General features: G+C 41.1%; 1 protein-coding gene across 4 annotated transcripts in view; it reads left to right on the top strand.

The window, feature by feature from the left end:
• LOC118396559 (tensin-3) overlaps positions 1–17,453 on the top strand; it is a 93,965-nt gene extending 76,512 nt beyond the window's left edge. For 2 of the 4 annotated variants that reach the window (XM_052461547.1, XM_052461553.1), the window contains exons 17-28: positions 7,661–7,820; positions 7,921–8,453; positions 10,064–10,150; positions 10,381–10,512; positions 11,612–11,710; positions 12,070–12,147; positions 12,305–12,382; positions 13,056–13,224; positions 13,349–13,417; positions 13,632–13,661; positions 14,047–14,161; positions 16,566–17,453. In XM_052461547.1, the coding sequence (XP_052317507.1) occupies positions 7,661–7,820; positions 7,921–8,453; positions 10,064–10,150; positions 10,381–10,512; positions 11,612–11,710; positions 12,070–12,147; positions 12,305–12,382; positions 13,056–13,224; positions 13,349–13,417; positions 13,632–13,661; positions 14,047–14,161; positions 16,566–16,628 (1,613 nt within the window). In that variant the 3' untranslated portion in view covers positions 16,629–17,453. The other 2 variants (XM_052461555.1, XM_052461561.1) reach the window with 2 other exon arrangements.
• Positions 17,454–27,018: the final 9,565 nt, after the last annotated feature.

Raw genomic sequence — 27,018 nt, 5'->3', positions numbered from 1 at the left:
CCCCAATACACACTACATCGGTCCCTGAAGAACCACAGTTGTTAGAAGTTGTCCTTATTTCCTGGCTATCCTCTCGGTCCCTAGAGAAGTCAGACAGACAGGAAATACAGTAGGACTCTGTGAGACGGGTCACTGATCACAACATCCTGTCCTCCTGTTTGCGTTAGTGTTATTGTCCACTCCACTCTTCAGTCTGCCCATAACTCTCTCTGGTCTCTTCCACTCCAATGGGTATCGCTGTCAGGCCAAACACAACAGACAGGGGGACAGGGAAAGCTGATTTAAAGCGACCCTCCTGCTAGTTTTTCTTCGGTGCAGGCGAATGCTCTAGACAGCCTCTGAGAGGAAGGGGGCAAAGGATATTATGCACTATTCAGTTTTGATTAATAACATCCAGGTTGGATGAGAATAATGAGAGCTTTGTGTGTGTCTGTTTATGTGTGTGTCTGTTTATGTGTGTGTCTGTTTATGTGTGTGTCTGTTTATGTGTGTGTCTGTTTGTGTGTGTCTGTTTATGTGTGTGTCTGTTTATATGTGTGTCTGTTTATGTGTGCGTCTGTTTATGTGTGCGTCTGTTTGTGTGCGTCTGTTTATGTGTGCGTCTGTTTATGTGTGCGTCTGTTTATGTGTGTGTCTGTTTATGTGTGCGTCTGTTTATGTGTGCGTCTGTTTATGTGTGTGTCTGTTTATGTGTGTGTCTGTTTATGTGTGTGTCTGTTTATGTGTGTGTCTGTTTATGTGTGCGTCTGTTTATGTGTGCGTCTGTTTATGTGTGCGTCTGTTTATGTGTGCATCTGTTTGTGTGTGTCTATTTATGTGTGCGTCTGTTTATGTGTGCGTCTGTTTATGCGTGCGTCTGTTTATGTGTGCGTCTGTTTATGTGTGCGTCTGTTTATGTGTGTGTCTGTTTATGTGTGTGTCTGTTTATGTGTGCGTCTGTTTATGTGTGCGTCTGTTTATGTGTGCGTCTGTTTATGTGTGTGTCTGTTTATGTGTGCATTATATGTGCAGGAATGTGTGTGGGTGGTGTCAGAATTGTAACAGAATGTGCTGAAGCAGTACATCAGCCCCCCATGGCTGATGACTATAGATCCTATGTAGTAAGGTAGCTAGAGGGAAAATGCATCGCATCGTATAATGTATGGACTTAAACACGGGACCCTCCGATTAAAAGTCTATCCCTCTCTTTCTCTCTCTCTGTCTCTCTCTCTGTCTCTCCCTCTCTTTCTCTCTCTCTCTCCCTCTCTTTCTCTCTCTCTGTCTCTCCCTCTCTTTATGTCTCTCTGTCTCTCTCTCTCTGTCTCTCTCTCTGTCTCTCTGTCTCTGTCTCTCTCTCTCTCCCTCTCTCTCTCTCTCTGTCTCCCTCTCTTTCTGTCTCTCTCTCTCTCTGTCTCTCACTCTCTCTCTCTCTGTCTCTCTCTCTGTCTCTCCCTCTCTTTCTGTCTCTTTGTCTCTCCCTCTCTTTCTGTCTCTCTGTCAATTCAATTCAATTCAAGGGCTTTTATTGGCATGGGAAACATGTGTTAACATTGCCAAAGCAAGTGAGGTAGATAATATATAAAGTGAAATAAACAAAAATTAACAGTAAACATTACACATACAGAAGTTTCAAAACAATAAAGACATTACAAATGTCATATGTTATATATATACAGTGTTTTAACAATGTACAAATGGTTAAAGGACACAAGATAAAATAAATAAGCATAAATATGGGTTGTATTTACAATGGTGTGTGTTCTCTGGTTGCCCTTTTCTCGTGGCAACAGGTCACAAATCTTGATGCTGTGATGGCACACTGTGGAATTTCACCCAGTAGATATGGGAGTTTTTCAAAATTGGATTTGTTTTCGAATTCTTTGTGGATCTGTGTAATCTGAGGGAAATATGTCTCTCTAATATGGTCGTACATTGGGCAGGAGGTTAGGAAGTGCAGCTCAGTTTCCACCTCATTTTGTGGGCAGTGAGCACATAGCCTATCTTCTCTTGAGAGCCATGTCTGCCTACGGCGGCCTTTCTCAATAGCAAGGCTATGCTCACTGAGTCTGTACATAGTCAAAGCTTTCCTTAATTTTGGGTCAGTCACAGTGGTCAGGTATTCTTCCGCTGTGTACTCTCTGTGTCGGGCCAAATAGCATTCTAGTTTGCTCTGTTTTTTTGTTAATTCTTTCCAATGTGTCAAGTAATTATCTTTTTGTTTTCTCATGATTTGTTTGGTTGGGTCTAATTGTGCTGCTGTCCTGGGGCTCTGTAGGGTGTGTTTGTGTAGGGTGTGTTTGTGTTTCTCTGTCTCTCCCTCTCTTTCTGTCTCTCTGTCTCTCTCTTTCTCTGTCTCTTTCTGTCTCTGTCTCTCTCTCATACTATCTCTCTCTATCTCTCTCTCTCTCTCCCTCTCTTTCTGTCTCTCTGTCTGTCTCTCTCTTTCTGTCTCTTTCTGTCTCTGTCGCTCTCTCTATCTCTCTCTCTCTCTCTCATACTATCTCTCTCTGTCTCTCTGTCTCTCTCTCTGTCTCTCCCTCTCTTTCTGTCTCTCTGTCTCTCTCTCTCTCATACTATCTCTCTCTGTCTCTCTGTCTCTCTCTCTCTGTCTCTCCCTCTCTTTCTGTCTCTCTGTCTGTCTGTCTGTCTCTCTCTTTCTGTCTCTTTCTGTCTCTGTCGCTCTCTCTATCTCTCTCTCTCTCATACTATCTCTCTCTGTCTCTCTGTCTCTCTCTGTCTCTCCCTCTCTTTCTGTCTCTCTGTCTCTCTCTCTCTCATACTATCTCTCTCTGTCTCACTCTCTCTCTCTCACTTTCTCTCTCTCGGTCATACTATCTCTCCCTGTCTCACTCTCTCTCTCACTCTCTCTCTCACTCACTCACTCTCTTTCTCTCCTTCCCTCGTTCCTTCATTCCGTCTGGCTGGTCTGTGATCACAGTGAACAGCTGTCAGACTGGGCCTCTCAGTGTGTGGTGTGTGTATGGAGGACAGTGAACGAGAGCACATTCCTGTGGTCAATAGGGAGTCTGTGAATCCTCTTCAGAACAGAGAAGAGTAAGGATGCTTGTGCTGTCGTGTCTGCGTAGTGTGAGTGTATGTTTGAGAGGGAGACAGTGAGAGCAAGAGAAAGAGGGAGAGAAAGTTGTGTGTGTCTACTTGCCTGAATGTGTTTTTGACTCATGCCCATGGTTTGTTGCCATCTGGAAGTGCTTCTACATGGTTTTGTCCTGACTGAAACTGAGGAGATTTTATCCTCTGGTGTCAGACTCTGTAAAGGCCGGACAGCTGAGAGAGAGGAACAGCTAGACAGGGGAAAGAGTACAGGAAAACAGTAACGGTAGAGAAAAGACTAACGGTCAGACTAAACTTAGTCCTGGACTAACAAACTCTTTCAAACAGGCTTAGCCTGGTCTGGAAGACCACCCCTGAGAGTTAAGAGGAGAGGTCTGTGTGTGTGTTTTTCATTTCCTTGTCTAGTTCTCTGTGTGACGATTTTTATTACTGCTCTTGGAGTATGTACAGTTGAAGTCGGAGTTTACATACACCTTAGCCAAATACATTTAAACTCAGTTTTTCACAATTCCTGACATTTACTCCTAATAAAAATTCCCTGTCTTAGGTCAGTTAGGATCACCACTTTATTTATGAATAGGAAATGTCAGAATAATAGTATAGAGACTTTTTTATTTGAGCTTTTATTTCTTTCATCACATTCCCAGTGGGTCAGAAGTTTACATATACTCAATTAGTATTTGGTAGCATTGCCTTTAAATTGTTTAAATTGGGTCAAACGTTTTGGGTAGCCTTCCACAAGCTTCCCACAATCAGTTGGGTGAATTTTGGCCCATTCCTCCTGGTTTGTAGGCCTCCTTACTCACACAGGCTTTTTCAGTTCTGCTCACAAATTGTCTATGGGATTGAGGTTAGGGCTTTGTGATGGCCACTCCAATACCTTGACTTTGTTGTCCTTAAGCCATTTTGCCACAACTTTGGAAGTGTGCTTGGGGTCAATGTCCATTTGGAAGACCCATTTGCGACAAAGCTTTAACTTCCTGACTGATGTCTTGAGATGTTGCTTCAATATATCCACTTAATTTTCCATCCTCAAGATGCCAAGTATTTTGTGAAGTACACCAGACGCTCCTGCAGCAAAGCACCCCCACAACATGATACTGCTCCCCCATACTTCACGGTTGGGATGGTGTTCTTCGGCTTGCAAGCCTCCCCCTTTTCCCTCCTCACATAACAATGGTCATTACGGCCAAACAGTTCTATATTTGTTTCATCAGACCAGAGGACATTTCTCAAAAAAATACGATATTTGTCCCCATGTGCAGTTGCAAACCATAGTCTAGCTTTTTTATGGCAGTGGCTTCTTCCTTGCTGAGCGGCCTTTCAGGTCATGTCGATATAGGACTTGTTTTACTGTGGATATAGATACTTTTGTATTTTTGCTGTTGTTCTGGGATTGATTTGCACTTTTCGCACCAAAGTACGTTCTTTTTGTTTTCTCATGATTTGTTTGGTTGGGTCTAATTGTGCTGCTGTCCTGGGGCTCTGTAGGGTGTGTTTGTGTAGGGTGTGTTTGTGTTTGACGGCTGCATGGTCCCATGGTGTTTATACTTGCATACTATTTTTTGTACAGATGAACAAGGTACCTTCAGGCATTTGGAAATGGCTCCCAAGGATTTTTATTTTTATTTTTTTAACCTTTATTTAACCAGGCAAGTCAGTTAAGAACACATTCTTATTTTCAATGACGGCCTGGGAACAGTGGGTTAACTGCCTGTTCAGGGGCAGAACGACAGATTTGTACCTTGTCAGCTCGGGGGTTTGAACTCGCAACCTTCCGGTTACTAGTCCAACGCTCTAGCCACTAGGCTACGCTGCCGCCCCAATGAACCAGACTTGTGGATGTCTACATTTTTGGCTGATTTCTTTTGATTTTCCCATGATGTCAAGCAAAGAGGCACTGAGTTTGAAGGTAGGCCTTGAAATACATCCACAGGTACACCTCCAATTGACTCAAATGATGTCAATTAGCCTATCAGAAGCTTCTAAAACCATGACTTCATTCTCTGGAATATTCCAAGCTGTTTAAAGGCACAGTCAACTCAGTGTATGTAAACTTCTGACCCACTGGAATTGTGATAAAGTGAATCATAAGTGAAATAATCTGTCTGTAAACAATTGTTGGAAAAATTACTTGTGTCATGCACAAAGTAGCCAACTTTCCATAACTAACCGACTTGCCAAAACTAGTTTGTTAACAAGAAATTTGTGGAGTGGTTGAAAAACAAGTTTTAATGACTCCAACCTAATTGTATCTAACTTCCGACTTCAACTGTAGCTATGGATGTTGTGTTGCTTAGATACAGAGGTAAGGTCACTGGTGTGAGAAAATAGTGTCATCATTTTGGACTGTACATAATTCAATCCAAATTCCTCAGCCTCCAGTCAATGGAGAAGAGAGAGGGGAAAGAGAGAGAGAGAGCGAAAAGGTGGGGAAAGTGGGAGAGTGAATTTCAGAATGAGAGAGAGACAGAGTGGAAGAGGATGAGAGAGAAACAGAATGGAAGAGGATGAGAGAGAATCAGAATGGAAGAGGATGAGAGAGAGACAGAGTGGAAGAGAATGAGAGAGAGGCAGAATGGAAGAGGATGAGAGAGACAGAATGGAAGAGGATGAGAGAGAGACAGAATGGAAGAGGATGAGAGAGAAACAGAATGGAAGAGGATGAAAGAGAGACAGAATGGAAGAGGATGAGAGAGAGACAGAATGGAAGAGGATGAGAGAGACAGAATGGAAGAGGATGAGGGAGAGAGAATGGAAGAGGATGAGAGAGACAGAATGGAAGAGGATGAGAGAGAGACAGAATGGAAGAGGATGAGAGAGAGACAGAATGGACGAGGATGCGAGAGAGACAGATGGAAGAGGATGAGAGAGAGACAGAATGGAAGAGGATGAGAGAGAGACAGAATGGAAGAGGATGAGAGAGAGACAGAATGGAAGAGGATGAGAGAGAGACAGATGGAAGAGGATGAGAGAGAGACAGAATGGAAGAGGATGAGAGAGAGACAGAATGGAAGAGGATGCGAGAGAGACAGATGGAAGAGGATGAGAAAGAGACAGAATGGAAGAGGATGAGAGAGAGACAGAATGGAAGAGGATGAGAGAGATACAGATGCAAGAGGATGAGAGAGAGAGACAGATGGAAGAGGATGAGAGAGAGAGACAGATGGAAGAGGATGAGAGAGAGACAGAATGTAAGAGGATGAGAGAGAGACAGAATGGAAGAGGATGAGAGAGATACAGATGGAAGAGGATGAGAGAGAGACAGATGGAAGAGGATGAGAGAGAATCAGAATGGAAGAGGATGAGAGAGAGACAGAATGGAAGAGGATGAGAGAGAGACAGAATGGAAGAGGATGAGAGAGAGACAGAATGTAAGAGGATGAGAGAGAGACAGAATGGAAGAGGATGAGAGAGAGACAGATGGAAGAGGATGAGAGGGTGAGAGTGTGGCTGCAGTGGATACAAGAAGGTCTTTATGATGTCTGAAACTTTTCTCCATTACTCTCTCTCTTTTGCTGTCTCTCTCTCTCAGCTTGTTTTCATGTTTGGGGGTGACATGAATTGTTTAAAAGGCAAGACTTTGACTAGTATATGAGAGACCTACAGACAGGGGGAAGCAGGTAGCATATTGGTTAGGAAGGTGAGCCAGAAGCCAAAGGGTTGCCAGTTTGAATCCCGGGCCTGAGGGGAAAAATACGGCGGGAAGTGAGCCGGCAACCAGGGGGTTGCTGGTATCAAGTCCTGGATGCCATTGCCTGCTGTTTGCCCTTAATCAAGGCACATAACCCCCACAACAACAGCTCCCTGGAAGCCCAGTGTGGCAGCCCCCCTGCACCTCTCCAAAACATGTGTATGTATGTATGGTATGTATGTGTGCGTGCGTGTGTGTGCGTGTGCGTGCGTATGTGTGCGTGTGTTTTGGTTGGATTAAAAGTGGAAGTCATGGGGCGACGCACAATTGGCCTAGCGTCGTCCGGGTTAGGGAGGGTTTTGCCGGTTGGGATATCCTTGTCTCATCGCGCACCAGCGACTCCTGTGGCGGGCCAGGCGCAGTGCACGCTGACCAGGTCGCCAGGTGCACGGTGTTTCCTCTGACACTTTGGTGCGGCTGGCTTCCGGGTTGGATGCGCGCTGTGTTAAGAAGCAGTGCGGCTTGGTTGTGTTTTGGAGGACGCATGGCTTTCGTCCTTCCTCTCTCCCGAGCCTGTATGGGAGTTGTAGCAATGAGACAAGATAGTAATTACTAATTATTATTACTTAATTGGATACCACGAATTTGGGGAGAAAATGGGGTAAAATTGTAATTATTATTTTTTATTTTTTTTAAAGCGGAAGTCAAATTTTGTTTGGACTTTGTGTATAATTAACCAATAAAGTGATCTTAATGTTTGTAGCCTTAGTTTTCCTTCTACACATATGGCTGCAGTATAGAGATGGAACAAAGAGCAGTGTGTAAGAAAAGGACAATTCTAAAGTACGAGAAGAATTGGAACCAAACTTGTTCAGAAATCCTCCTGTTACATACTGTGTTAATGCACTTACCTGTAATGTTAAAAATGAAGCCACGCCTCCGTCTTAAAGGGATAGGTTGTTGTTATCCCGGCAGATTCCCAGAGTTTCCTGGACAGTTGTATGAACCAGACTCCAGTGTCGTCGGAAGGACAGCAGTTCCGCTCTGAAATGTCTGTCACTACCGCCTCCTGTCAGAGAATGTTCGGATCCATGCGCTCTGTATCGTCAGGCAGCTCCTTTCCACACACAGACAGGTACTGCTAGCAATCGCACTCTAACATGTGTGTGTGTGTGTACTATACTGTAGCTACATCTGTGTTTGTATCTGACCCTGCCCTCCTCTCTCCTCCTCAGCCAAACTCCACCTCCAGTGTGGCTGGACAGGACTCCTACGTCACTGTCTTCCCCGTCCCCTTCCCCCTCTCTGTCACCCCTCAGCCTCCCCAAAGCCCACAGCTCTCCCTGGGAGGCCCCGAGGGGCCTGGAGGGGTCTGTGGACCTGAGCCGTGATGAGAGGAGCAAGGGGTACCAGAGCCAGGGGGATTTAGCCTCTCTGCTGCTGGGGAATGGAGGTCTGGGACTGGAGCACAGCCTGTTGAAGGCAGTGGAGGGGCTGGGGGGCCTTGATTTAGGCCTGAACCTGGGTCTGGACCTGGGGCTTGGAGAGGGCAGACTGGGGGGACTACCACCCCTGCTGCCTGAGAAGAGGGTACCGGGGATAGGCTTGGGTGGGTCGACGTCCCCCTCGTTCAGTGGGTTCTCCAGCCCACACAGTGGTAGTAGTCTCAGCATCCCCTTCCCCTCAGCTATGACCCCTGACCCTCTCATGACCTCTGACCATCTCAAAGGACTCAGCGCTGGTGGTGTAGCCCCCTCGCCTGGATCAGGTATACACACACACACACACACACACACACACACACACACACACACACACACACACACACACACACACACACACACACACACACACACACACACACACACACACACACACACACACACAGTCCCTCTGCTGGCCCCCATGTTGTGTTATAAACAGACACCGTATAGACATGTATACAGTACCGGTCAAAAGTTTAGACATTCTCTCAACCAGTTTCATGAGGAATGCTTTTCCTACAGTCTTGAAGGAGTTCCCACATATGCTGAGCACTTGTTGGCTGCTTTTCCTTCACTCTGTAGACCAACTCATGCCAAACCATCTCAATTGGGTTGAGGTCGGTGATTGCAGAGGCCAGGTCATCTGATGCAGCACCATCACTCTCCTTCTTGGTCAAATAGACCTTACACAGCCTGGAGGTGTGTTGGGTCATTGTCCTGTTGAAAAACAATTGATAGTCCCACTAAGCGCAAACCAGATGGGATGGCGTATCGCTGCAGAATGCTGTGGTAGCCATGCTGGTTAAGTGTACCTTGAATTCTAAATAAATCACAGACAGTGTCACCAGCAAAGCCCCCCCACACCATCACACCTCCTCCTTCATGCTTTACGGTGGGAACCACAAACGCGGAGATCATCCATTCACCTACTCTGCATCTCACAAAGACACTGCAGTTGGAACCCCAAATTTCTAATTTAGACTCATCAGACCAATGTCCATGTCCATGTTTCTTGGCCCAAGCAAGTCTCTTATTATTATTGGTGTCCTTTAGTAGTGGTTTCTTTACAGCAATTTGACCATGAAAGCAAGATTCACGCAGTCTCCTCTGAACAGTTGATGTTGAGATGTGTCTATTACTTGAACTCTGTGAAGCATTTATTTGGGCTGCAATCTGAGGTGCAATTAACTCTAATGAACTTATCCTCTGCAGCAGAGGTAACTGTGGGTCTTCCTTTCCTGTGGCAGTCCTCATGAGAGCCAGTTTCATCATAGCGCTTGCTGGTTTTTGCGGCTGCACTTGGAGAAACTTTTAACAAATAGGGTTATCTTCTGTATACCACCCCTACCTTGTCACAACACAACTAACTGGCTCAAACGCATTAAGAAGGAAATTAATTCCACAAATTAACTTTTAACAAGGCACACCTGTTAATTGAATTGCATTCCAGATGACTACCTCATGAAGCTGGTTGAGAAAATTCCAAGAATGTGCAAAGCAGTCATCAAGGAACTGGGTGTCTACTGAAGTATCTCAAATATAAAATATATTTAGATTTATTTAACTGTTTTTATTCAACCCTTTTTTGGTTACTATATGATTCCATTTGTGTTATTTCATAGTTTTGATGTCTTCACTATTATTCTGCAATGTAGAAAAGAGTAAAAATAAAGAAAAACCCTGGAATGATTAGGTGTGTCCAAACTGTTGACTGGTGCTGTATGTTAACTCCATATATACAGTACATACAAAGACAATAGCATGCCTGATTTCACACACAGTCATACTGTCGCACACAGTGTAAATATGTGTATCTACTGTACCATCGTGCTGTAATCTCTAGAATGGGAGAGTCAGACTCAGTGGTTGTCTTTGCCTGTGCGTTGTGTTGCAGACCTGTTTGCCAGTAAGCAGCACACTGTGAAGTTTGTTCAGGACACATCCAAGTTCTGGTACAAGCCTGACATCTCCAGAGATCAAGGTAAATATTGTCTCTTAATATTACACGTGTGCTGCAAGAACTGTGTGTTAGTGAGTGCGTGTGTGTTGTCACCCTTTTTCCTATGTAGCGCACAACTACTATGGCCCCTGGTCAAATTAGTGCACTATATAGGGAATAGGGTGGCCATTTGGCACGCAGCCTTGAATGACATATGGGCGTTGTGACTTTCTGTGTGAGACATGTGTTTTGTCCCCTGTGGCGCTCTGTAGCTATCACTATGCTGAAGGACAGAGAACCTGGATCTTTTGTCGTCAGGGACAGTCACTCGTTCCGCGGAGCCTACGGATTGGCTATGAAGGTGGCCACACCCCCTCCCTCTGTCCTGACACAGAGCAAGAAAGGTTGGTGTCATAGGCTACATTTCTGTGCAACCCAAATGGCCCGCTATTCTCTAGAAGTATACGGTACGCTACTTTTGACCAGAGCCCTGGGAATAGGGTGCCATTTGGGACACAGCCTCAGAGGTCAGTTCTAACATGGTCTCATTAGATTCAGTTCAGCAAGCCATGACACCCACCATCTCAGATTGTTCTGAATTGGTTTCTGTAGGCATCCTTATTTTGTTGAAAGACAATTTGAACTCTGAGAAATGAAGGTAATTGATTGAACCCAAATTGGCCATTTAAATTTATAGGATTCATATAATATTCAATTGATATAATTACCCATCATCCGATTTGTACCAAACCTCTTCTTAACAATGATTAAGATGCGAGGAAGCCAAATAAATGTTAAAAAGCCAAGCATGAACCCCCACCAAGCAGACAGTATCAGTTCTCTATCTTTAATAAGTAGGATGAACCTGCGGCTTGGAGTAATGGTACTTTGAACCTTTATTTAACTAGGTAAGTCAATTTAATAACAAACTCTTATTTACAATGACTGCGTACCCCGGACAATACTGCACCAATTGTGCACCACCCTATGGGACTCCCATTCACGGCTGGATGTGATACAGCCTGGAATCGAACCAAGGACTGTAGTGATGGCTCTTGCATTGAGATTCAGTGCCTTCGACCACCGCGCCACTAGGAAGCCCAATTCATACTATGTAATGTATTCTCAGTGAATTTGGTGATGTTTGTTTTCCTTTTCAGAGAAATTAGCTGTTGAAGTTGCTTGCATTTTCCCCCCATAAATTGGTGTGAAAGTACCATGTTTTTTCCACTAGATGCTGCTTTCTGCTTCTGCCACACACATTTATCCATCAGAAATCATGTTTCTTGGGCTTTTTGAGGTGGAACGACTCAGTAGTGACATTTAACCATTGTAGTTATATAGTGTGTCACTAGTTGATGATCCTGGGTCAATTTTGTATTTAAGGTTAGAATTGGGGGAAGGGAAGCTGATCCTATATCTGTACCTAGGGAACTTGCCATTTCTCAACACCTCTCTAAGTCTGATATCCCTCACTGATGATGTCACTTCCTGTCTCCACAGTGGGAGGGGACCTGTCTAATGAGCTGGTGAGGCACTTTCTGATTGAGTGCACTCAGAAAGGGGTACGGCTTAAGGGCTGTCCCAACGAACCCTACTTTGGTGAGGACATATTCCTGTGTGTTGTGTTGTGTGCATATGTTTACTGTATGATGTGTGACTATGGCTGCATTTAGACAGGAAGCCCAATTCTTATATTTCAGTAATTGGTATTTTGACCAGTTAGAACTGATGTGAAATAATCTAATGTGATTGACCAATTAGTGGAAATAATATCAGAATTGGGCTGCCTGTTTAAATGCAGCCTAAGTTTACTGTATGTGTGGATTTGTTCAGTTTTGATGAAATAATATACAATGTCTTCCTCTGGTGGACATACTGAGTAGTGCATCTAAACAGATCCACAATAACTAGATGGTATGTGAAAGCATCTGAGACAGTCTGTTTCCTGTTCCTCACAGGAAGTCTGACTGCATTGGTCTGTCAACATTCCATCACCCCCTTGGCCCTGCCCTGCAAACTCATCATCCCCGACAGAGGTAAGAATGTGTGTGTGTGTGTGTGTGTGTGTGTGTGTGTGTGTGTGTGTGTGTGTGTGTGTGTGTGTGTGTGTGTGTGTGTGTGTGTGTGTGTGTGTGTGTGTGTGTGTGTGTTTATAAGTTCCCGGCAAACTCTTTTTTCTTTCTGTGTTGTCAGATCCTCTGGAAGAGACTAGTGAGCCATCAACACAGTCAGCCACCAACTCTGCTGCTGAGCTACTCAAACAGGGAGCAGGTATTGTTTTATCTCAGCTCTCCTCTTCTCTGGCATGGTGTGTGTGTTTCAGTGTGTCTCTGTTTCAGTGTGTTCATGTTTCAGTGTGACTCTGTTTCATTGTGTGTGTGTGTGTGTGTGTGTGTGTGTGTGTGTGTGTGTGTGTGTGTGTGTGTGTGTGTGTGTGTGTGTGTGTGTGTGTTTCATGGCGTGTATCAACTTTCATTGTGTACTGTGTGTGTTCCTCTGTGTGGTTCCTGGGCTCAGTAGAGCTGCAGTCTCTTACTGGGTACCAGGCTGTGTGTGTGTTACAGTATATGACATGTGTATGTGTGTATGTTTCCACTCCCCAGCCTGTAATGTGTGGTTCCTGGGCTCAGTAGAGCTGGAGTCTCTTACTGGGTACCAGGCTGTGTGTGTGTTACAGTATATGACATGTGTATGTGTGTATGTTTCCACTCCCCAGCCTGTAATGTGTGGTTCCTGGGCTCAGTAGAGCTGGAGTCTCTAACAGGGTACCAGGCTGTGTGTGTGTTACTGTATATGACATGTGTATGTGTGTATGTTTCCACTCCCCAGCCTGTAATGTGTGGTTCCTGGGCTCAGTAGAGCTGCAGTCTCTTACTGGGTACCAGGCTGTGTGTGTGTGTTACTGTATATGACATGTGTATGTGTGTATGTTTCCACTCCCCAGCCTGTAATGTGTGGTTCCTGGGCTCAGTAGAGCTGGAGTCTCTAACAGGGTACCAGGCTGTGCAGAAGGCAGCCAGCCTGATTCTGGCCATGGACCCTCCTTCTACCTCCACTGTGGTCCACTTCAAAGTCTCCGCCCAGGGCATCACCCTCACCGACAACCAGAGGAAGTGAGTCATACACAAATGCATGAGCACACACTCATAATGTAAAGAACCTCCTAATTGCAACATATATTGTATACCTACACTACAATACTATCAACCCTCACTGCCTGTCTCTCTCTGTCTGTAGGCTGTTCTTCAGGAGACACTACACTGTCAATACAGTCATATTCTGTGCTCTTGACCCACAGGAACGCAAGTGAGTACTGTACACTCCTTTGTGTGTGTGTGTGTGTTGTGTGTGTGTGTGTGTGTGTGTGTGTGTGTGTGTGTGTGTGTGTGTGTGTGTGTGTGTGTGTGTGTGTGTGTGTGTGTGTGTGTGTGTGTGTGTGTGTGTGTGTGTGTGTGTGTGTGTGTGTGTGTGTGTTCCTGATAATCATGCATGGTAAGTGAACCTATTCTGTCCTCACCAGGTGGACAAGAGATGGCTGTTCCTCTGCTAAGTAAGTCATCCCCTCATTTCACCTCCTCTAATTCTTTCTCTCGCTTTCTCTCTCTCTTTCTGTATCTCTCTCTCTCTTGTTTTATCCATCCATCTCATTGTTTTTCACAATTTCTCTTTCTGTTATTACTCCCTCTATCACTACTCTTTTCTGAATTATTTGCTGAATAGCACTGGGTCGTATTCATTACTTCACACCATGTCGAAACATAGCTAAAGGTTTTGCAATGAAAATGAGAATTTCTTATTAGACAAATTCAGGTAGGTCACTCCGCGCTTCAGACCATTTGTTTCCGCTTCGTTCCTAGTGAATATTACTGTGGATTATTCTGTTTGGCGGTTGAAGCTGAAGGCTTACTGAGTTTCTCTGCTGTTTCTCCTGTCAGGATCTTTGGTTTTGTGGCGAGGAAGTCGATGAATGGGACGGAGAACGTGTGTCACCTGTTTGCAGAACACGACCCCGAACAACCCGCCAGCGCCATCGTAAACTTTGTCTCCAAGGTGATGATTGGCTCACCGAAGAAATAACACATGCATAAATACACACACACACACACACACACACACACACACACACACACACACACACACACACACACACACATACATTGTTTGTCCTGCTGGTACATACAGCACTCGAATGCTGATGTGGAAGAGAAGGACTAGTGTGTTGCATTATGGGATACTACCTGCAGAAGACAGTAGCAACAACTTTACGCTACACACCAGGGGCCTCATTTATTGACATTGCATATACACAAAATTTGCCCCAAAATCTGCATTGCACCAGTTTTCAACAAAAGTTATCCCGCAAACTTTAGAACATGCACATGCACATCTGCTAGTGGTTGAAATATTGTATTACAAGCTGGAAAGTAAGGAGTTTGTAACGGTCTGTTGACAGGTTCACAGCAATTTGCTAGTGTTTTCTCTTTCAGAAACGGACTGACAGTCCTTTTCCAGATACACCATAAATTACAGCAAAAGATTAAAACATCATGCCAACACAGTAAATAGACTGGTAGTTTATGTAAATGGGTATATGGGTTTAGGTTACTGTATTGCTGTGTGATAGGAGCGCGACATCATTGCGTATTTAATCTCAGAGCCTATACCAAGGCAGGACATAGAAACACAATAATCTATTGACAAACTAAATATTGAGCAACAATTCTTGTTTTGCATTCTGTGGCCTAATGCCAATCGTTCCAAATTATACCTTAACTAATGGGTGTTATGGTCACCCTAAAGGGTGGATGGAGGGCGTTTTTCAGGCAGTTTTAATACTCGTTCACACACAGTTGTAAAACTGTGCCTGCGCCAAATTGATAAATGTCAATATTTCTGTACATGTATTTCCAATACTTTTCAGAAATGGGTCACGCAGACATCTAGTGTGAATGTATGCAATGGTTATACATGAGGCCCCAGAGGTGTACTGTAGGGTGATGTTGCCCCCTAGACACAGATCTTGGGTCAGTTTAGCATTTCCCCCACTAATGGTTAGGATTGGGGGAAGGGAAATCTGATCTGATCCTTTATCTGTTACTAGGATAAGCTTTACCCTGAAGCACATTGAGGACTTAAAAAAATACTTTATTAATAGAACTTTTTGTTATCAGAGGAGGCTGATGGGCAGAGATCATTGTAATGGCTGGAATGGACAGGTATCAAACACATCAAACACATGGTTTCATTACAATGAGCCCGTCCTCCTTTATCTCCGCCCAACAGCCACCACTGCTGTTTGTGTATATATAGTCAGGATGTCATTGTAAAGGGAGGTAATCTGTCATATATGACATGTATTTTTAATTCAGACATGTTTTTAACAAATGTATTTGCTGAAATGTAATCTATATGATATTGTCCCTCTAATCACACAGCATTACTAGTCTGTCTCTACCTGCCATGCAGAGTAAAAGGCTCTCAACAAAGAACATGGTCACTTTTAATCACTTCAGCCAATCCCTTCAAAGTCATATTATCAATGAAACACTATACACTTTACAATCCAGTGCTTGACTTGATGCGTAACACACCAATATAAACAGTACCGGCACCTAAAATTAGTTCCGGCACCTACTTCAGGCCAAGTCATGCACTGCTACTACTTTCTTTAGAAGCTTTTCATATAGATACTGTATACTGTACTTTTCCTCTGTAAGCCATTAGTATCAACCTGTAAGCCATTAGTATCAACCTTTAAGCCATTAGTATCAACCTGTAAGCCACTAGTATCAACTGACAGTTTTTTTCAATCACTTTGGTGCTATTTTCACAAGCATGTGGGGAATTTCCTAATTTCTTAGTTCTACCTGATCATTAAGTACACACACCTTGTGTCCCAACCATTTTAGAATCTATAGGTTTACCACATTAAGAGATTATCAATTACGAGTAATAGGTAAATGTATTTTAACAAATGAGAAGACAATCATATCAAAAGTAATGTGAGGATTGCATTGTGAAATGCAATGACTTTATATGAACAGGTATTGCAATGTGAAACATTTATTTCTAGATGAAACACTGATTAAGTTTGGTGAAAAATGACAATGATTTTACGTGTTGTATTTAGTCAATTGAAAATGTGCTTAGCATTATGAAACACTGCCTTTTTGGTGATCTGTTTTGAGTTTTGTACTAAATGTTCCACATGCTTGTGAAAATTGCACCTAAGTCATTGAAAAAAACCTGTAATAGTGTTCAACCCCGCCAGGGAATAGCACCATATCACACAGGTGTAGGATCTGCAAACTTGTAGTGTATTCGAGATTCAAAAATGCTTCTAAAGTTTTTAATGTCTACTTGATTTGCCCTAACTAAAAATGTATCAACCCCTACAAAAATGTGCAGCATTAATTATAATCCACATAATAATGCACATTTCCTGTTGCTGCAGGATTCTTTTCCTGCTGTGAGAAACTGCTCCAATGAGTTCGTGGTGATTCTACGTTCATGTTGAATCACCTCTGTTTGATGACACCCAATAGACGATCTTCTGGCCACAGCCAACATGTGTTATTATTGTTTCTTCCAACCTAGACAAAAACTCATATCTGTTGTCCCTTTAAATACATTTCAAAACATTTGGAAATATAATATGACGCATTATGTTTGAAAGAAGAATAACTCTGAGAAGACATGCAACATGCAACATGGTGATGTGTTGCTCTTGAGATGAGTGTTGTAGCCATGGTAAGTATGTGAGGAACACTGCATCCCCCCAAATGGCAACCTATTCCCTATACTGTATAGTGCACTAAACACACTGGACACAGATGTCAGTTTAACGTCTAATTGTAACGGTGTCATTAGATTCAGGTTAAAAGTTGTATAAGAAAAGAGCTTTGGTGTATCCGTTCAATACCAAGCAGTTTTACATGTTGAGTCGACGTCATCACATTTATTTATTTTGTTGAAATGAATTAGAAACAATGTTGATTAAAACAGTTTGTGCCCAGTGGGAAGTAGTGCTCCTCTGGTCAGAGGTAGTGCACTATATAGGGAATCAGGTGGCGGTTGGGATGCAGGCTAGTGCTAACCGAAGTCTTTTACTTGTCATTCTGTTGTAGAGTTGATGGGCTTGGTAGGGAACACTTTTTCATACTCACATGTTTCTGTGATCCATGTCTCCTACTTTTGCCCCCAAAGCATAACTTGGGCACTCAATTGTAAAAATGTGTAAATGAATGTTGTATAGTTGGTACTGTAACATTATCCTCACTAACTCACTTTTTGGAAAATAAAAAAACAACAGTTAATGTATTACATATATACATTCATCATATAGGGTACGGCCATATAAATATGTTGTGTTCAGAACTTCTGAATTGAGCAAATGTTTTTTCATCATCTATTGACGATTGTCGGACAGACAATTGATGAACGCATATATGGTTTCATCTGCAGTCATATGCAGTCACATGACTGCAGATGAAACCATATATATCACATGACTGCAGATGAAACCATATATACCATATGACTGTAGATGAAACCATATATACCATATGACTGCAGATGAAACCATATATACCATATGACTGTAGATGAAACCATATATACCATATGACTGCAGATGAAACCATATATACCATATGACTGCAGATGAAACCATATATACCATATGACTGCAGATGAAACCATATATACCATATGACTGCAGATGAAACCATATATACCATATGACTGCAGATGAAACCATATATACCATATGACTGTAGATGAAACCATATATACCATATGACTGCAGATGAAACCATATATACCATATGACTGTAGATGAAACCATATATACCATATGACTGTAGATGAAACCATATATACCATATGACTGCAGATGAAACCATATATACCATATGACTGCAGATGAAACCATATATACCATATGACTGTAGATGAAACCATATATACCATATGACTGCAGATGAAACCATATATACCATATGACTGCAGATGAAACCATATATACCATATGACTGCAGATGAAACCATATATACCATATGACTGCAGATGAAACCATATATATCACATGACTGCAGATGAAACCATATATACCATATGACTGCAGATGAAACCATATATACCATATGACTGCAGATGAAACCATATATACCATATGACTGCAGATGAAACCATATATACCATATGACTGCAGATGAAACCATATATACCATATGACTGTAGATGAAACCATATATACCATATGACTGCAGATGAAACCATATATACCATATGACTGTAGATGAAACCATATATACCACATGACTGCAGATGAAACCATATATACCATATGACTGTAGATGAAACCATATATACCATATGACTGCAGATGAAACCATATATACCATATGACTGCAGATGAAACCATATATACCATATGACTGCAGATGAAACCATATATACCATATGACTGCAGATGAAACCATATATACCATATGACTGCAGATGAAACCATATATACCATATGACTGCAGATGAAACCATATATACCATATGACTGTAGATGAAACCATATATACCACATGACTGCAGATGAAACCATATATACCATATGACTGCAGATGAAACCATATATACCATATGACTGCAGATGAAACCATATATACCATATGACTGCAGATGAAACCATATATACCATATGACTGCAGATGAAACCATATATACCATATGACTGCAGATGAAACCATATATACCATATGACTGCAGATGAAACCATATATACCATATGACTGCAGATGAAACCAAATACCATATGACTGCAGATATATATCATATGACTGCAGATGAAACCATATATATCACATGACTGCAGATGAAACCATATATACCATATGACTGCAGATGAAACCATATATACCACATGACTGCAGATGAAACCATATATACCATATGACTGCAGATGAAACCATATATACCATATGACTGCAGATGAAACCATATATACCATATGACTGCAGATGAAACCATATATACACATGACTGCAGATGAAACCATATATACCATATGACTGCAGATGAAACCATATATACCATATGACTGCAGATGAAACCATATATACCATATGACTGCAGATGAAACCATATATACCATATGACTGCAGATGAAACCATATATACCATATGACTGCAGATGAAACCATATATACCATATGACTGCAGATGAAACCATATATACCACATGACTGCAGATGAAACCATATATACCATATGACTGCAGATGAAACCATATATACCATATGACTGCAGATGAAACCATATATACCACATGACTGCAGATGAAACCATATATACCATATGACTGCAGATGAAACCATATATACCATATGACTGCAGATGAAACCATATATACCATATGACTGCAGATGAAACCATATATACCATATGACTGCAGATGAAACCATATATACCATATGACTGCAGATGAAACCATATATACCATATGACTGCAGATGAAACCATATATACCACATGACTGCAGATGAAACCATATATACCACATGACTGCAGATGAAACCATATATACCATATGACTGCAGATGAAACCATATATATCACATGACTGCAGATGAAACCATATATACCATATGACTGCAGATGAAACCATATATACCATATGACTGCAGATGAAACCATATATACCACATGACTGCAGATGAAACCATATATACCATATGACTGCAGATGAAACCATATATACCATATGACTGCAGATGAAACCATATATACCATATGACTGCAGATGAAACCATATATACCATATGACTGCAGATGAAACCATATATATCATATGACTGCAGATGAAACCATATATACCATATGACTGCAGATGAAACCATATATACCATATGACTGCAGATGAAACCATATATACCATATGACTGTAGATGAAACCATATATACCATATGACTGCAGATGAAACCATATATACCATATGACTGCAGATGAAACCATATATACCATATGACTGCAGATGAAACCATATATACCATATGACTGTAGATGAAACCATATATACCATATGACTGCAGATGAAACCATATATACCATATGACTGCAGATGAAACCATATATACCATATGACTGCAGATGAAACCATATATACCATATGACTGCAGATGAAACCATATATACCACATGACTGCAGATGAAACCATATATACCATATGACTGCAGATGAAACCATATATACCACATGACTGCAGATGAAACCATGACTGCAGATGAAACCATATATATCATATGACTGCAGATGAAACCATATATACCATATGACTGCAGATGAAACCATATATACCATATGACTGCAGATGAAACCATATATACCATATGACTGCAGATGAAACCATATATACCATATGACTGCAGATGAAACCATATATACCATATGACTGCAGATGAAACCATATATATCACATGACTGCAGATGAAACCATATATACCATATGACTGCAGATGAAACCATATATATCACATGACTGCAGATGAAACCATATATATCACATGACTGCAGATGAAACCATATATACCATATGACTGCAGATGAAACCATATATACCATATGACTGCAGATGAAACCATATATACCATATGACTGCAGATGAAACCATATATACCATATGACTGCAGATGAAACCATATATACCATATGACTGCAGATGAAACCATATATACCATATGACTGCAGATGAAACCATATATATCACATGACTGCAGATGAAACCATATATATCACATGACTGCAGATGAAACCATATATACCATATGACTGCAGATGAAACCATATATACCACATGACTGCAGATGAAACCATATATACCATATGACTGCAGATGAAACCATATATACCATATGACTGCAGATGAAACCATATATACCATATGACTGCAGATGAAACCATATATATCACATGACTGCAGATGAAACCATATATACCATATGACTGCAGATGAAACCATATATACCATATGACTGCAGATGAAACCATATATACCATATGACTGCAGATGAAACCATATATACCATATGACTGCAGATGAAACCATATATACCATATGACTGCAGATGAAACCATATATACCATATGACTGCAGATGAAACCATATATACCATATGACTGCAGATGAAACCATATATACCACATGACTGCAGATGAAACCATATATACCATATGACTGCAGATGAAACCATATATACCATATGACTGCAGATGAAACCATATATACCATATGACTGCAGATGAAACCATATATACCATATGACTGCAGATGAAACCATATATACCATATGACTGCAGATGAAACCATATATACCATATGACTGCAGATGAAACCATATATATCACATGACTGCAGATGAAACCATATATACCATATGACTGCAGATGAAACCATATATATCACATGACTGCAGATGAAACCATATATATCACATGACTGCAGATGAAACCATATATATCACATGACTGCAGATGAAACCATATATACAATATGACTGCAGATGAAACCATATATATCACATGACTGCAGATGAAACCATATATACCATATGACTGCAGATGAAACCATATATACCATATGACTGCAGATGAAACCATATATATCACATGACTGCAGATGAAACCATATATACCATATGACTGTAGATGAAACCATATATACCATATGACTGCAGATGAAACCATATATACCATATGACTGCAGATGAAACCATATATACCATATGACTGCAGATGAAACCATATATATCACATGACTGCAGATGAAACCATATATATCACATGACTGCAGATGAAACCATATATACAATATGACTGCAGATGAAACCATATATACCATATGACTGTAGATGAAACCATATATACCATATGACTGCAGATGAAACCATGATATATCACATGACTGCAGATGAAACCATATATACCATATGACTGCAGATGAAACCATATATACCATATGACTGTAGATGAAACCATATATACCATATGACTGCAGATGAAACCATATATACCATATGACTGCAGATGAAACCATATATACCATATGACTGCAGATGAAACCATATATACCATATGACTGCAGATGAAACCATATATACCACATGACTGCAGATGAAACCATATATACCATATGACTGCAGATGAAACCATATATATCACATGACTGCAGATGAAACCATATATACCACATGACTGCAGATGAAACCATATATACCATATGACTGCAGATGAAACCATATATACCATATGACTGCAGATGAAACCATATATACCATATGACTGCAGATGAAACCATATATACCATATGACTGCAGATGAAACCATATATACCATATGACTGCAGATGAAACCATAAATACCATATGACTGCAGATGAAACCATATATACCATATGACTACAGATGAAACCATATATACCATATGACTGCAGATGAAACCATATATACCACATGACTGCAGATGAAACCATATATATCACATGACTGCAGATGAAACCATATATACCATATGACTGCAGATGAAACCATATATACCATATGACTGCAGATGAAACCATATATGCCATATGACTGCAGATGAAACCATATATACCATATGACTGCAGATGAAACCATATATACCATATGACTGCAGATGAAACCATATATACCATATGACTGCAGATGAAACCATATATACCATATGACTGCAGATGAAACCATATATACCATATGACTGCAGATGAAACCATATATACCATATGACTGCAGATGAAACCATATATACCATATGACTGCAGATGAAACCATATATACCATATGACTGCAGATGAAACCATATATACCACATGACTGCAGATTAAACCTGCAGATATATACCATATGACTGCAGATGAAACCATATATATCACATGACTGCAGATGAAACCATATATATCACATGACTGCAGATGAAACCATATATACCATATGACTGCAGATGAAACCATATATACCATATGACTGCAGATGAAACCATATATGCCATATGACTGCAGATGAAACCATATATACCATATGACTGCAGATGAAACCATATATACCATATGACTGCAGATGAAACCATATATGCCATATGACTGCAGATGAAACCATATATACCACATGACTGCAGATGAAACCATAAATACCATATGACTGCAGATGAAACCATATATACCACATGACTGCAGATGAAACCATATATATCATATGACTGCAGATGAAACCATATATACCATATGACTGCAGATGAAACCATATATACCATATGACTGCAGATGAAACCATATATACCATATGACTGCAGATTAAACCATATATATCACATGACTGCAGATGAAACCATGATATGAAACCATATATATGACTGCAGATGAAACCATATATACCATATGACTGCAGATGAAACCATATATACCATATGACTGCAGATGAAACCATATATACCATATGACTGCAGATGAAACCATATATACCATATGACTGCAGATGAAACCATATATATCATATGACTGCAGATGAAACCATATATACCATATGACTGCAGATGAAACCATATATACCATATGACTGCAGATGAAACCATATATACCATATGACTGCAGATGAAACCATATATACCATATGACTGCAGATGAAACCATATATACCATATGACTGCAGATGAAACCATATATACCATATGACTGCAGATGAAACCATATATACCACATGACTGCAGATGAAACCATATATACCATATGGCATATATGGTTTCATCTGCAGTCATATGGTATATATGGTTTCATCTGCAGTCATATGGTATATATGGTTTCATCTGCAGTCATATGGTATATATGGTTTCATCTGCAGCCACACTCTGTGTGGCCATAGTCTTTTGTGTGTTTTTTCCAGTAGATGGCGCTGATTAATCACAAGAAAATAAACAAATGTTGTATGCCTTTGGTGTTTGTGTTTGTGTGTCTGTCAGTGAGTGAGTGAGTGAGTGAGTGAGTGAGTGGTGATGGTGGTGCAGTGAGTGAGTGAGTGAGTGAGTGAGTGAGTGAGTGAGTGAGTGAGTTTTTTCCAGTGATGTGCGTGAGTGAGTGGTGAGTGCCTTTGGTGTTTGTGTTTGTGTCTGTGAGTGAGTGATTGAGTGAGTGAGTGGTGGTGGTGAGTGAGTGAGTGAGTGAGTGAATGAGTGAGAGAGTGAGTGCATGTGTGTCAGTGGAGGCTCCTCAGAAGAGGATTGGGAGGACCATTTCATAAAAATAAAAAAGTGAAACATTAAAAAACAAATCCTTTTTAGATAAAACTATACCAAATATATTCATATGTCAACAAATAATTGATGAAAACACAATGAAGGTCTACTGTAGCCTCAGGAGCACTCTGTAGAGTAGCACCATGGTGTAGCCGGAGGACAGCTAGTTTCCGTCCTCCTCTGGGTATATTGACTTCAATTTAAAACCTAGAAGGCTCATGGTTCTCATCCCCTTCCGTAGACTTACACAGTAGTTATAACAACTTCTGAAGGATGTCCTCCAACCTATCAGAGTGCTTGAAGCATGAACGGACATGTTGTCCATCCAATCAAAGAATCATAAAATGAATCTAGTACTAAAAGCATAAGCTACAGCTAGCGAGCACTGCAGTGCATACAATGTGGTGAGTTGTTGACTTAAAGAGAGAGAAAGAAAATAGTTGAACAGTTTTGAACTAATCCATTTATTCAAAAATGAAGGAGAAGCAAGAGAGAGCAAGCTATATTTTGTTATATATATTTTTTCCCTTTCGCTTACTTAGCTTTCGATTGCAGCTTGCTAGTTTAGCCTTCTCAAACACCTGGCTCAAACAGAGAGGGATGCCATGTTAGCTAGCTGGCTATGGCTATCCAACACTGGAACTTTTCCAAGTCTAGGTTCTCTTTTGGTTTTATTAATTTATAGCCACCGGGGCCCACCTATGCAACTGCTAAACTGCTTGCTGACTGTACTGCATGATTGTAGTGGAATTACTAGGGTGTTAGTTCTAGTAGCTATGTTTACTATGATGTCACGTTATCTAATACTCTACTCTTTATGGGTGGCAGGTGGCCTAGTGTTTAGAGCGTTGGACTTGTAACTGAAAGGTTGCAAGATCGAATCTCTGAGCTGACAAGGTAAACAACTCTTGTTCTGTCCATGAACAGAACAAATTTGTTCTTAACTGACTTGCCTAGTTAAATAAAGTTTTTTTTTTAAATGGTGACAGCGATGTAGGCTGTGTGTACTGGTTATGACATGAAGGTTTTTGAAGTTGTTTTTTTGCCTGGTCACAGACAGCTGATGTGTACTGAAGTCCATAAGTGAAGGAAAACAGTGAGAGGAGGAGAGCACGTAGATGCACAAAGGAATTAACGAGCAACGTGATCATGCTGATTGTATGTGGCTGCTATGAAAGTGAACTGTCTTTGTGTGTGATTAGGGGTGTATTCATTCCACCGATTCTGTTGAAAAATATTTCTTAAACGGAAGCATATGGAATGAAACGGGGATAAACATACCTGAATTTGTCCAATGGAAATACTTGTTTGCAACTGTTGCTCTAATGATTACACACTAGATCAGCTAGATGCAGGCAAGAGTGTATTGAATGTGTCACTGTCTGTCACCTTGATTACATAAATGTTTCTCTCTACCTGTGCACCTACGTTGTAAACTTTCATTCATAGGCTCGGTTGTAGCAACCTCAGATGGGTATAGGGAAAATTCTAGTATCATGTAGTAACCTAAACCTATCAATGTTACATTGAGCTGGGTGAATGGAATATGAATGACAGTCATCCAATATGCTGTAATAAAAATAAGACCATGCTCATAAAACAAAATAATCGTCCTCCCTCATCTTGAATGTCACCGACCGCCACTGGTGTGTGTTTGTGTGTGTTCCAGTATTTCTTTAACCGTCAGTTAGTGGGTCTTTGTCTAAGCCTTCAGGAGAGGAATGCCAGTCCGTCAGCTTTTCAGAACTGGTGAAAAACAAACACTTTGTAATCTTGTTCACGTCCTGTCTCACACACCCCGTCAAGTAATCATACTTGTTAAGTACAGAGAAACACCTGCAGATTTCTCTTTACAGGTCCACACATGCTGGCTCAATCACTCTTTTACTTTAAGAAAAGCTGTCAATGTGTATGTGTGTCAGTTAGTGAATTTGCATTGTCAGTGTTCATACATCTGTGTGTATCTCAATGTTTGTGTATGTGTATCGTATATCTATGTATTTCTGAATGTGTGTGTGTGTCATACTGTGGTGTGTGTGTGTGTCTGTTTGTGAGCATGTGAACCTATGTGTGTAGATGTGCTTGTCCAAGTGTGTGTGTGTGTGTCTGTGTGTGTGTGTGTGTAGGTGTGTGTGTGAGTGTGTGTGTCTGTGTGTGTGTGTGTGTCTCTGTGTGTGTGTGTGTGTGTGTGTGTGTGTGTGTGTGTGTGTGTGTGTGTGTGTGTGTGTGTGTGTGTGTGTGTGTGTGTGTGTGTGTGTGTGTGTGTGTGTGTGTGTGTCTGTGTGTGTGTGTGTGTGTGTGTGTGTGTGTGTGTGTGTGTGTGTGTGTGTGTGTGTGTGTGTGTGTGTGTGTGTGTGTGTGTGTGTGTGTGTGTGTGTGTGTGTGTGTGTGTGTGTGTGTGTGTGTGTGTGAGTGAGTGTGAGTGCCTGTGAAACTATGTGTGTGTGCTCCACTTGTTTAATTGCACTGGATAAGGCTTATGAAGCCAGTGTCTGGTGATGTTTGTCTCCACTCCTCTCCTTTCCAGGAGCCTCATTTCTAAACTGTGAGTATATTTTGTGAAAAATTCAGCCGTATGTGGAGATTCTAGGTTTTGCTTGCACAAAATATGA

Source organism: Oncorhynchus keta, chromosome 1 (genome assembly GCF_023373465.1).
Source record: "Oncorhynchus keta strain PuntledgeMale-10-30-2019 chromosome 1, Oket_V2, whole genome shotgun sequence".
Lineage (NCBI taxonomy): Eukaryota > Metazoa > Chordata > Actinopteri > Salmoniformes > Salmonidae > Oncorhynchus > Oncorhynchus keta.
Note: the sequence above shows the minus strand (reverse complement) of the source record. Positions and strands in the feature narration are given on the sequence as shown.